This window comes from Orycteropus afer, unplaced genomic scaffold, assembly GCF_000298275.1.
Source record: "Orycteropus afer afer isolate SDZICR_OR568_19922 unplaced genomic scaffold, OryAfe1.0 scaffold00031, whole genome shotgun sequence".
In the NCBI taxonomy this organism is placed as follows: Eukaryota; Metazoa; Chordata; class Mammalia; order Tubulidentata; family Orycteropodidae; genus Orycteropus; species Orycteropus afer.
Genome location: NW_006921618.1, coordinates 11,295,789 through 11,307,519, shown reverse-complemented (window position 1 = coordinate 11,307,519; position 11,731 = coordinate 11,295,789). Strand labels below are relative to the sequence as shown.

Below are 11,731 nucleotides of genomic sequence, written 5' to 3'. Positions count from 1 at the left end.
ACGGAAGTAGGAATGCCCAACCTTCCTTCCGAGGAGTGGCTGGTGGGTTTGAACCGCCAGCCTTCTGGTTAGCAGTCAAGTGCTTTAGCCACTATGCTAACAGCTTAGTAGGATTTTAATCAACATCCACTCATTTAACATAGGAACTCTTCTGAATATACTCTACAATAAGCCACACCTGATCTTGACCACAAAAAAGTATTAAATTGTTTAGTAGCTTAATACTTAACAAATAAGTTGTTAGTAGAGGAAAACACACAAAGAATTCACTTATCCTTATTTACCTCAGCTTTCATCTAGTTTGGTTTTGTAATCATCAGTGTATGTTCAGATTCTCTTTTTTCTTCTCTCACACATACAACTACATAGCTAAAATTCATGGTAGAAGAATTCAATACTTGCCAACTTTACAGATGACTGACACTTTTACAACTCTTTAATGAGAACTAAATCCTTTTCCTAAGAATGATTATTTTCACATGTAAAGCTGGAAGTAATAATTTTATTGCCAAAAGGGGGGAGGCTGTTATAGTCCCAGCTTAAACTTGAGTCACACTGTATTTCAACATCAAGAGAAGCAAAAAAAAAAAAAAATCTATGAAAGGCAATTTAAGAGTATATAAAATATATACATGATGAACTTTGGCCCTAGGTGTAATCCTATTCCCATTAAAATTTATGATATTCCTAGTCTATATCTGACACAATTTTCAAACACAGTCTTATTTATCTACATGAAGTTGTCACTTTCATAAATCTACAATTAGGCTAATCGTCTCAGTTTTGTACTTTAAAAGAAAAAACAGAACCCGAATAGGGCTCATTGATATTCTGTACTTAATACTGAGCACTGAGGGAGAGCCAAGACTCAAAAAAGGCAACAGGATTAAAGTTCATGAAAATTCACAGACTGATGCCCTGAATTAAATTTAGACTTGTTAAATCATACTTAGACACTGTACAATCATGCTCTAAATGTTATTTTCCTTTAGAAATTCTCCTTCCATTATATATAAAAGCCTCCAAAATAGACAAACCCCTCTTAACTTACTCCCTACTTTATCAAAATCTTAATTCATGCCTTAATCATACCTCTCATTCTAACACATTACCCTTTTATGGAATCACTAATTTCCTACTCAGGAAACTCCCGAACACTGAAGTTCCACAGCTCTAATGAACCTGGAAGTGAGAAAGTCTTGCTCACCATCCTTTTACTGGCTTAGAGGCACCTCTGCAAGCATCCTTCTAAAGCAACTGTGACTTTTAGTGACAGCCAAGTCCTCATGACTGCCTCTTTCCTATCATTGCTCAAGCTGTTAGGTTTCTCATGTGTTCAGTCCACTTGGCTCAGAAGCCTCTGGTCTCTTTCCCATTCTGGGCCCCTTTCTCTCACAATTTTACATTTAACCAAGATCATCACCTTGGTCTTTGCCAAAAGTAGTAGGCTTTTACGAACAGCTCAGGCAAAAAGTGACAAGAATAGAATTTTCATTAACTTCACACTTTATGTTCATTTCTATCTCCTGAATTTTCCCCTCTGGAAACCTGAAATAAATGGCAAACCTCTTAGATTAAAGATAATAGTCTTGATGTTAAAATACTTTTTATTCAATTAACAGAACAAAGTTCTTAGCATCATTTCCTACAGAAATTTTATTTCATTTGCGTCAACCTGAACTTTGAAGTCTACAACCCGAAACAAAGTATAAAGAATTCCCATTTGGACTAGAAAAATAGCTGAGAGTCTGCCATTCTGTACCATCCATTTGCACCTTCCTAACAGCTACTGAGAACTGTTGAATAGACAGCACTCTGAAAAATAGGGAAGTGTAGGGAGAATGAGAAAGGCTAGAAACACTCTAAGTCATCCTCAACTTTTAAATAACTTGTCTCCCTGGTACCACGCATTTGCCCCATTCCTGACTCCTCCTCCTTTCAATCTTATCAATCAACTGTTTCCTGCATAATGAATTTCTAAATAATGGTCAATAGCTAACATTCCCATTCATGTCTACTCCAAATCCACCTATTCCATTCACTTTTTCAAGGTCAGGGTCAACCCTACTTCCACCTTTCCCCCACATCTCCTAACCCTACTGAATGTGAATCACACGTTAACTCCTTAAGCATATACCATATTATATTGTTTTCTTTCTAGTATAATGTATAATTCTAAAAGTAGGATACATAACTTTTTACATCTTCCACAGTACCCAGCTCAGTAGTAGGTACTTAGTTCATGGCCAATAAATGCTTTAAATCACAGATAAACAGAACCAGAAATTACCTTAGTGATCATCTAGCCCAAATGCTTCTTTCACACCTTAGTTGTATGAATGAATTACTCTAGACATTCTTTTAGCACAGTGGTTCTTAACCATGGGTTAGGAATTTCCAGGAAAAAAAGATTTACATAGAGTTTTATATGTAACTTCAAGGATTTACAGAATCCTCTGCATTCTACTGATGAAGCCTATAATTAATATTACTATCAACAACAATTAAGAACAACCAAGCACTGTTCTTAATGCTTCACATAGGGTGGTACATGGCTAAACCATTATACCCAACCTTTCCTACAATTAAATGAGGCCACGGGATTAAATCCTCTGCAGTCAAATGTGAAAAGAAACAAGTGGAACCTCTGGGCTGGAACCCTTAAGATATACTTCCTCTACACTCTCCACTTCCCACTGGCTGCAAGCAGGACTTGTCAGCCACTTTGACAACTCAGAGGGAGACAATGTCCTAGGGGTTGGGAGAAAAAAAAAACTTGATCCCTACATGACTAAGGGGGAAAGCACCCTGAACTGCTAGGTAAAAAAAGAAACTTCCATCTTGTTTGAGCCACTCCTTTAAGGGGATTACTAATTACAAAAGCTCTTGGTTGAGCTGGCCCCTGACTCATGGAGAACAAATAACGGAACAAAACTGCCTGCTCCTGTACCACACCTATGCTAGGTTGGGGATGGGACCATGATGATCCACAGGATTTTCACTGGCTGATTTCAGGAGTAGATCATCAAGCCTTTCCTCCTAGCCCTTCTTGGTCTGGAAGCTGCATCAGAACCCGTTCAGCGTTACAGCAACATGGCTGCACGTGGGATGCCTGGTGGGAAATCGAACCCCAGTCTCCAGCATGGGAGGCAAGAATTCTATCTCTAGTACTACATTGTCAGTGAAGGCTAACATGGGTATATGGGTGGATAGATGGGTGGACATCCTGACCGATTAGGTATGTCTATGAAATGGGGAGTGTATCCAAGAACATATATAGGGTTGGCAGACAATGGTCCTATAAGTTTATGTGAATGATCAGAATTCCAAGGTGTATAGTGGAGCTGACAAGGGACAAGGTTGTGGTCATGGCTTGGTCACAGCCAGCGACCCAGAGGGACCGAGTAGTTGAACCTGCAGGCTTGGGACCATAGTCACAGAGGACATCAAGCTCAACTGGCATAACATACTATACAAAACACTGTTCTACCTCCTCCTTTGGTGAGTAGCGACTGGGATCTTAAAAGTTAGCAAGCTGCCATCAGCAAAGAAGAATGAAGAAAACCAAAATTCATGGAAACAATTAGTCCTAGCGACTGATAACACCATCCGATCTGTAGCCTATACGACTATGAGACCAGAAGAACTAGATGGTGCCCAGCTACCACTGTCATCCACTTGAAAGGGGGATCTATATAGGAGATCCTTGATAGAAAGGGAGAACAATGTGGAACAAAACTCAAAATCATTTGGAGAAAAAAAAAAGGGAGGGGGACCAGGTTTGCTGGTCCGATAAGAGCCTGGTGGAACCACTGAGACTATGGCCCCTAGCTGCCCTTCAGATCTGGAATTGAACCCACACCTGTGTTTCCAGCCAAACAAAATACAGGCATATGAGTTGAACATTTACCTCAAGTAGATACACTCCTTGGAGAGAACAATCACGGGAGAAAGAAGGGCTGCTTATGCACAGGGAGACAGCTCAGGGGGCAGGAGTGAGTGCATGGAGGGATGGACACAAGGAAGAGGTAACTATGGGGAGAAGTGGGAGGGGAGCTGTTGCATTGTGGTAAACTGTGGTCAATGTCATGAGACAAAGTATATGTGAACCGCTGTATGGAAAGTAAATTTGCTCTGTAAACCTTCACCCAAATCACAATTAAAAAAAAAAAAAAAATTCTATCCCTAAACCACTCCTGCCCCTTAGACAACCCTAAGTAATACACATAGATTATCATATAATCCACTCAGCACCAATAAAAAATGCTCTAATCCTGATATTGTAGGTTGGGAAACTAAGGCACTGAGAGTTTAAGAAACTTGCCTGGTATCATACTACTAGAAGCCAGACTCAAACTAAGCAGTCTGGCTCTAAGACCCACACATTAAAAAACCCTGCCAAATATCTCAAAAGAAAGAGTTATCCTTATGTGTTATAGCACGCTGCACTAGATTAACTTCTTAAAATCACCACTCCAATCCTAGCAGTTTAGTGACTCACTGCCATTGAGTCGGATCCAAATCACAATGACTCCCCCTTGGGTTTCCGACGCGGTATCTCTACAGAAGTAGATTACCCAGTCTTCCTTCTGAGGAGTGGCTGGTGGGTTTGAACCACCAGCCTTCTGTTTAGCAGTCAAGTGCCTTAGGCACTACGCCACCAGAACTCCCATTACATAGAGTGGCTGTCTCAATTCATAATGGTTTAAATTCTAGCCCCTAAAAGTAAACTCTGCAAAGGGACTAGTTCCTAATTGACATCAGAAATACCATCACCTGATACCAAACTGGTAGGGCTTGGGGGAGGCAACACAGTCAACAGGGGCTAGGCTTACACAAACAAAAGAAAACAATCCAAAAATCCAGTCTCTGCTTTCGTGATTTAATATTTACTTTTACCTAATACAAAAATCTTGGTTCCCCAAATTCTGAGTATAACCAAGAAGAAAAGTGGGTGGAAAATATGGTATATGTATGAACTGATTAGAAGTACTAAACAATGGAGAGAAAAAAGGTAGACAAGATAAAATCACAAGGGGTTCTAGAGGCCAGGGGCTAGGGAAAAACTGGATAAAGGACTAAGGTTTGAAATTCATGTATTAAGGATTTAAGTAAGTGGTTTCCAATTTGAAAGCCCAACACATATATTGACAGCAAAATGCTCTGAAAAAGGAGGAAGGAATGTCAGTTTAAACATTTGGTGCCCTCTTGTGTGCCAGGCACTATGCACACACAGGCCTTACCCTCAAAGAACCTATTATCTATTTAAGAGAGATCTATACATAAACATTTGCATATAAAGTGACAGTAACATTTAGAAAGGAAGAGGTCATTCCAAACTTATTACACACTACATATACGTAATCCCATGAGGCTGGCCTATTAATATCCCAATTGTGTAGATAAGACACAGATTAAGTAACTTGCCTTGGGATTAGAAATGCAGATAGAGATCAGATTATAAGGGTGGTTCCCAAAAGGGACTGCTGTATCAAAGTCAGGGCCTCCAATTGGTCCATTCCAATGTGACCCCTACATTCCCACCCCAGAGATGAGGAACCAGAATCTGTATTGTAACAAGTCCCCAGGTGATTCTTATAGACCACCAGGTGATTCTGATGTATACATAAGTGTAAATATGTATGTATTATGTGTAAATACAATATTCTGCTACGAACTCAGACACCTCTTGGCAGAATAATTAGCACTGCTGAACACACTATGCCAGGCAACTGTAGCCTCTGCCCCCTCACTGCTTTCAAAATAATTATACTACAAGGTATTTTCATTTCCCACACATAGGTTTTGTCAAGAAATCAATACCCTTTACCACAATTTGCCTGTCTCTTCTCCTTGGAAACAACTATATTGGTCAATATCAATACAAGGTTTTGCCTATGCTGAATCACAGGGCAGCAAAAACTAGTCATTTCACAAATGAGGAAAGTTAAGTCTCAGACAGGAGAAACAACTTGCCGCTAAGTACAGAACTGGGACTTGAATCCCGGTTCTTTGCCACCAAGCCTTGTGAGAAAAGCTTACAATAGTACACAGGATGTTTTTAAATGGTTCACAAACGTTTTTACTTTTAATAGCTAGCATATAAGAAATAAAATTAGCACATCTAATCCATACTTTCAGAGATATTAAGTTATGAATTTTAAAAAGCAAGTTGTATTTAGTAAATTATACAGATCTAACACAAATACAGAAAACGGGGAAGGGATAAGCAAGTGACCAGTCTGGGAAAAAGTGCACCACACCCCATTTCCTTCTCCCTGAAGGGTTCAATAGTAACTGGGGCACTCAGAGGAGCTCTGGTGGCATGGTGGTTAAAACATTCAACTAATCAAAAGGTCCTGGTTGGAACTCACCAGCCAATACTCTAGGGAAAGATGTAGCAGTCCTCTTCTATAAAGATTTACAGCCTTTAAAACCCTATGGGGCAATTCTACTCTGTCATAAAGCCTCACTATGAGTCAGAATTGACTAGAATGCAACAGTTTTGTTCTTTTTCTTGTCTTACTTTATTAGTGAGGATCTCCAGTACAGTGTTGAATAGAAGCCGTAACAAACAAATCCTTATCTGATTCTAAATTTAATGCTACTTCTAAAGTTTCACTGTTAAGTATCGTGTATTTTAGATTTTTGGTAGATACACTTTTTCAGTTCATGGCAATTCCTTTCTATTCCTAATTCAGTAGAAAAAATTTGAAAATTGTTGTCTACCCCATTCTTCTCTCATGCTGCCTCTCACTCCCCTCTTCTTTTTCCTTCTTCTTTCTCTTTATTTGCGGTTCCTTCCTACAGTCTCTGAACCATTAAACATTAAAGTACTGTATCTGCCACCTGAACTGAGGCCCTTTGAAAATACTCTAAGGGTTCTATACCCATCTGCTGTTTCAGTTCCTTGGCCCAAAATGCTTCTAAAACTGATAATTAAAAAACTAAGTCCTAAAACAAGCACTGTTTTGATCACTTGCAGATCATTTCTTCTCTCCATCTATCAAACACACGCTTCAATGTCTCCCTTTCTTTAAAATAAAAACTCAAAGAAAAAATAGTGCTAGATTCCTGCTAACTTTCCAATATGCTGTTCAGCTCTCAATGAGCTTGGCTTAAAGAAGTGACAGTGAATCTCAAGGATGTTCAAGACTTTTTCAGGGAGGCAGCTGGATCCAGATGTTTATAATTTCTATTCTCTCTCCCCTGCTAAAGTGAAAAAATATTAAAGAAAAAAGAAGGCAAAGGAGAGTATTTGTAAGGAAATAGACTGGTTGCAGGATGTAAAAAGTGAAGAGACAAGAGAGGAAAATCAACCTTTTAGAGCCCAAGCAACTTATGAATTATTTCCCTCATCAGTTTTTCTTTCAAAACAAAAGGGCACACACAATCTTTCCCGAGGCAGTAACACCGAAGTGAGCAGCCAAAATATTGCATCATACAAAACACTCCGCGTTTAAGAAAGGAAAAAAAAAAAAACCCAAACTCGTGGCCGTGGAGTCAATTCGTCTCATAGCAATCCCATAAGATACAGTAGGACCCCATAGGGTTTCCAAGGCTGCCACACCTTTCTCCCGCTTAGCGGCTGGTGGATTCAAACCGCCGACCTCCTTTCGGTTGGCTGCCGAGAGCTTAACCACTGCGCCACCACGGTTCTTACAAGAAAACCAGATGGTGGTAAAATTTCTATAAAGGAAAAAGCAAGTTGGGAATCTCGGTCTTTTCCGGTAGCCCAGGAGTGTCTGCCCTTTTTTAAATTTTAAGATTGCATCGAATAGCAAAGTTAGGGTTTCAGACCAGTAGGGAGCGAAATGTTCTTTCAAAAAGCATTTTGAGAAGTTCAGTTTATCATCTCACGACTGACTCGAGGCTCCAGTTCCCCGGCTGGGACAGGACTTGTGGGGACCAAAGAGCCCTGGAGGGGTGGAGGACCCTCTTCGCCCTCATCCTGGGGCGTGTGGGCCTCTAGGGTCGTGGGGAGGGGAGAGGCGCCTTTCGCCCGGCAGCTCTTCGTGACACACCAGCTGGCGTCCGCGGAGCCCCGGCGCCCCGTTTCTGCTGGTTTTCAGTGTCCCAGTCCCCACCCCGCTCCCTCGACAAACCCTCGGAGGCGGGAAGGCGTTGGTGGACCCGAGACAATGGGCCGGGGGCGCAGGGGCCAGCGCGTCCCTCACCCGGGTACGGGACGCCGCGCGGGGGCGCTTCAGGGACGTCGGAGCTGAGGGGCGCGCCGAGGATGAAGGCCGCTCGCGCCCGGGACACCGCCCCCCGCGGCCGGGTGGGCGCCGGGAGCTCAGCCAGGCGGCGCAATGGGGCGAGCGCTCACCTTGACAAAGAGCTCGATGATAGGCTCTTTGTCCTCCTCCTTCAGCCCGTTAAGCGGCATCGACAATGCCATGGCCAGCTCTGCTGGGCTCAGCGAACGGCAGCTGCTACTCCGAGGATGCTCTGGCTGCCGGCTCCCGCCGCTCTGCGCCTCTCCTGAGAGTCCAGGCGTCAAGCTCTCCGCGACCACTGCCCCGCAGCACCGCCCCACGTCCCGCGCGCGACTCTAAGGCTGCCGCAGACCCAGCAGCTTCAAACTGCGAGGCGGGGCGCGGCGGGGCGGAGCGTTGGGACGGGGGCGGGGCTAATGCCCGGCATTTTCGGACTCTTCAGAGGAAATAGAACGGCCAGAGCCCGGGGGCGTGGTCTCGGGAGAGAGAAGACCGAGGGACCACTCGGAAGCTCCAACGCTTCTAGGGAGGGGCGTGGACTTGGTGGGGGAGGTACGAAGTTCAGCTTGAAGTGAACCTTGAGGGGCGCCATGCCACGCCTTCCGAGAGGGCAGGAGGGATAGTCCCCAGGAGACCCAAGCTTGACACCGCCTCCCACCGCAGCGCGGGCGCGTCCTCTGCAGCTGCGGCTGGTTCGATGCCAGGTGACTTCACGCCTTCGATGGTGCTGTGGAGTCGAGAAGGCCCCTCTCGCCCTCTCTCCCCCTTGAGACCCCAGGACTTGTCTCGTCTTCCCGCAACAGCATCCTCGCCAACTCTGTTAGACTGGACTGCCTTTTACTGGACTTTTCGGAAAGTTACTTTCATTCCCTCAGAGAGACTTTTTTCTTCCTTCTGATGTTTCCCTTTGACTAAACATTTCTATTTTGGGAACCAGCGACAAACAAATACTTACCAAAGCCCTAGTGTGTTCAGGTTCAGAGCTAGGCCCTGGTCATTAACCAATCCCTTTCCAGAACCTCGTCCTGAACTGCAACCCAAGTGCTTGAAGGCTACGAAGGACTCCCAGGGAGCTTTGACAGCATAGTGCCTAAGGCACTTGACTGCTACCCAGAAGGCTGGCGGTTCAAATCCACCAGCTACTCCTGGGAAGGAAGGTTGGGCAATCTACTTGCGTAGTGATACCCTTGGAAACCCAAGGAAGGAGTCCTATGAGTCGGTCCGACTCCCTGGCGCATAGCAACAAGGACTCCCAAGCCATTGTCCCTGCTGCTTCTCCGCAGACATCTCTTTTCTCTCTCTCTATTCCCCTTGACACACGTGGGTTTGCACCAGCAGCACCTGGATACTACACACCCAGAGCTGCTTTATCAGATTGTCTAGAAAAAAAGAAGGAATTCCACATTTTAACAAGCTCCAGGGCAATTCTGAAGCAGATGCTCCTCAAACCAGTGAAACTGCATTGAGTTTGAAACCCCTGAGGATAGGGGCTGTGATAAGCTCCATCAGGCACATGGTAGGCACTCGGAGCAAGTTTAGGGCGGTTGGGTGTCCCAGGCAAATGTCCTGTCCTTTGGAAACAGTTCCTTGTCCTCTCTTCGGACTTTTTGTAGTATTTGACTTGCAGCTACTGCTCCCCACTCCCCAGATTAGGTTGAATGGTGAATTCTGGAATGGCCACATTTTGGAGATTTGTTTCCATATCTTTAGCACACAGTACATCTCAGAATATTTGAAAAAATGGAAAATACAGTGAAACTCTTTTCCTGTCCCAACAAGTTGCTCCAATTGAATTTTCTTGTAGTAACTGTTAAAGAGACAGTGCATCCCAGAGATCAGGAGACCATGCTCTGGAATCCTACTGTTTAAATATTAAAACTCAAAGGTCCTTAAAACTTCTAAACTTCAGTTTCACTATCTACAAGGGTGGGGCTAATTACATGGTACTTGCAAGTCCTGGCATCAGCTGTGTGATGGCTGTTTTCACAGCATTGGGCTGGGTACTGTCCCTACTCAGCCCTGCAGGCCAGAATGGCAACATATTCAACTCTGTCAGTGAACAATTTGTTGAAAAGAAATAGAGTCCACCAGGCTGCCCCTTAGATGGGGATATGAAACCTAAACAAACAACTGACTGGCTGGACTCTGAACTGGACTCAGTGTTAATTTTTCACCAAATCATGAACTGAACCAAAGTCCCTTCCAGGCTTCCCCCTCTACCCTAAATGAAAAAGAACCAAAATAGTGAACCAGTTTGAAGCAGATTCAAGCCAAAAGATAACCAAATGGAACCTTGAAGAAAGCTCAGAGGCAAGGAAAACTTGGGGGAGGGGGGTGGTTCCTGTTTTCTGAAGTGTGCCTGAGAGGTTCATCAAATTCAGATTGAGTCAGCAAATAGTCCCTGTGATGAGTGTTTTAGGCGCCACTCAGGATCCTAGGACCAGGTGTGGAGATGACTTAACGAAGGAAGAGGAGACCAGGTCTCTTCAGGCCTCATTGACCAAGTTCAGATATTACCTGGGAGAAATCCTTTCCACAGAGCCATGAGGCAGTAATGATCTCAGGGACTCTCTCTGCCCCCAGAAACCCCCACAGGCCGAGACTGAGCCCCAGAGCCTGTGCTTAGAAACCTGGTCATAATCACTTGCAAGAGGAGTTTCCCAAATATCTCCACCTCCATGTGAATCACTTGGATGGACAGAGCTGGTCTGGGAAGATAGAAACAAAGGTATTTCTACAGGGGAGGTCCCACAAGCACATGGCATTCAAGCCTCCTCTTCCAACTTTAACAATGCATGCATATTTTGCATTCCAAACTCATGTTTGTTTTCATAGCACACACACACATCTTGAAGATGTGCTCTCTCTCACACACACACCCTCTACTCTATCTCCTACTGCTCTCCTCTTCTTCACTCCACTTCAGCCACTTTGACCTCCTTGCTGTTTCTTGAATACACCAAAGATACTCTACCTCAGGGCCTTTGAACTTACTCTTCTCCCTGTCTGGAACTTTCTTCCCCCAGAATTCGTGCAACTCTCTCACTTCCTGACCTTCTTCAGGTCTTTGCTCGAATGTCCCTTTTCAGAGAAATCTCCCCAAATACCACCAAATTCAGTGTTGCAGGCTGCTCTATCTTACTCCACCTCCATTCTACTTCTCTACATAACACTTATCATCATCTGTCGTAGATATCTATTCCTACTATAACAGAAATATCGTAAGTGCATGGCTTTAACAAACAGAAATGTATTCTCTCACATTTTTGGAGGCTGAAATCTGTATTCAGAGCACTGGTTCTACCTGAAGGCTTTCTCTATATTGGCCCTGGAGGAAGGTCCTCGTCTCCTTTGAACATCTGTGGATCTGGCATTCCTTGGAAATCTACATGTATTTGGCATCAATCATCCCCTGGACCTAGGAGGTTCTCAGCATAGAGAGCCCAAGTCTAAAGGTTGCACTTCACTCCAACTCTTCTTTCTTGGTGTTAGGAGGTCCCTCAATCTCTCTC

General features: G+C 43.8%; 1 protein-coding gene across 1 annotated transcript in view; it reads right to left on the bottom strand.

The window, feature by feature from the left end:
- Nucleotides 1-8,401, bottom strand: part of CLIC4 (chloride intracellular channel 4) — a 106,676-nt gene extending 98,275 nt beyond the window's left edge. The window contains exon 1 of the mRNA XM_007935734.2: nt 8,330-8,401. Coding sequence (XP_007933925.1) covers nt 8,330-8,401 — 72 coding nt within the window. The remainder of the gene's footprint in view (nt 1-8,329) is intronic.
- Between the last annotated feature and the right edge of the window lie 3,330 nt (nt 8,402-11,731).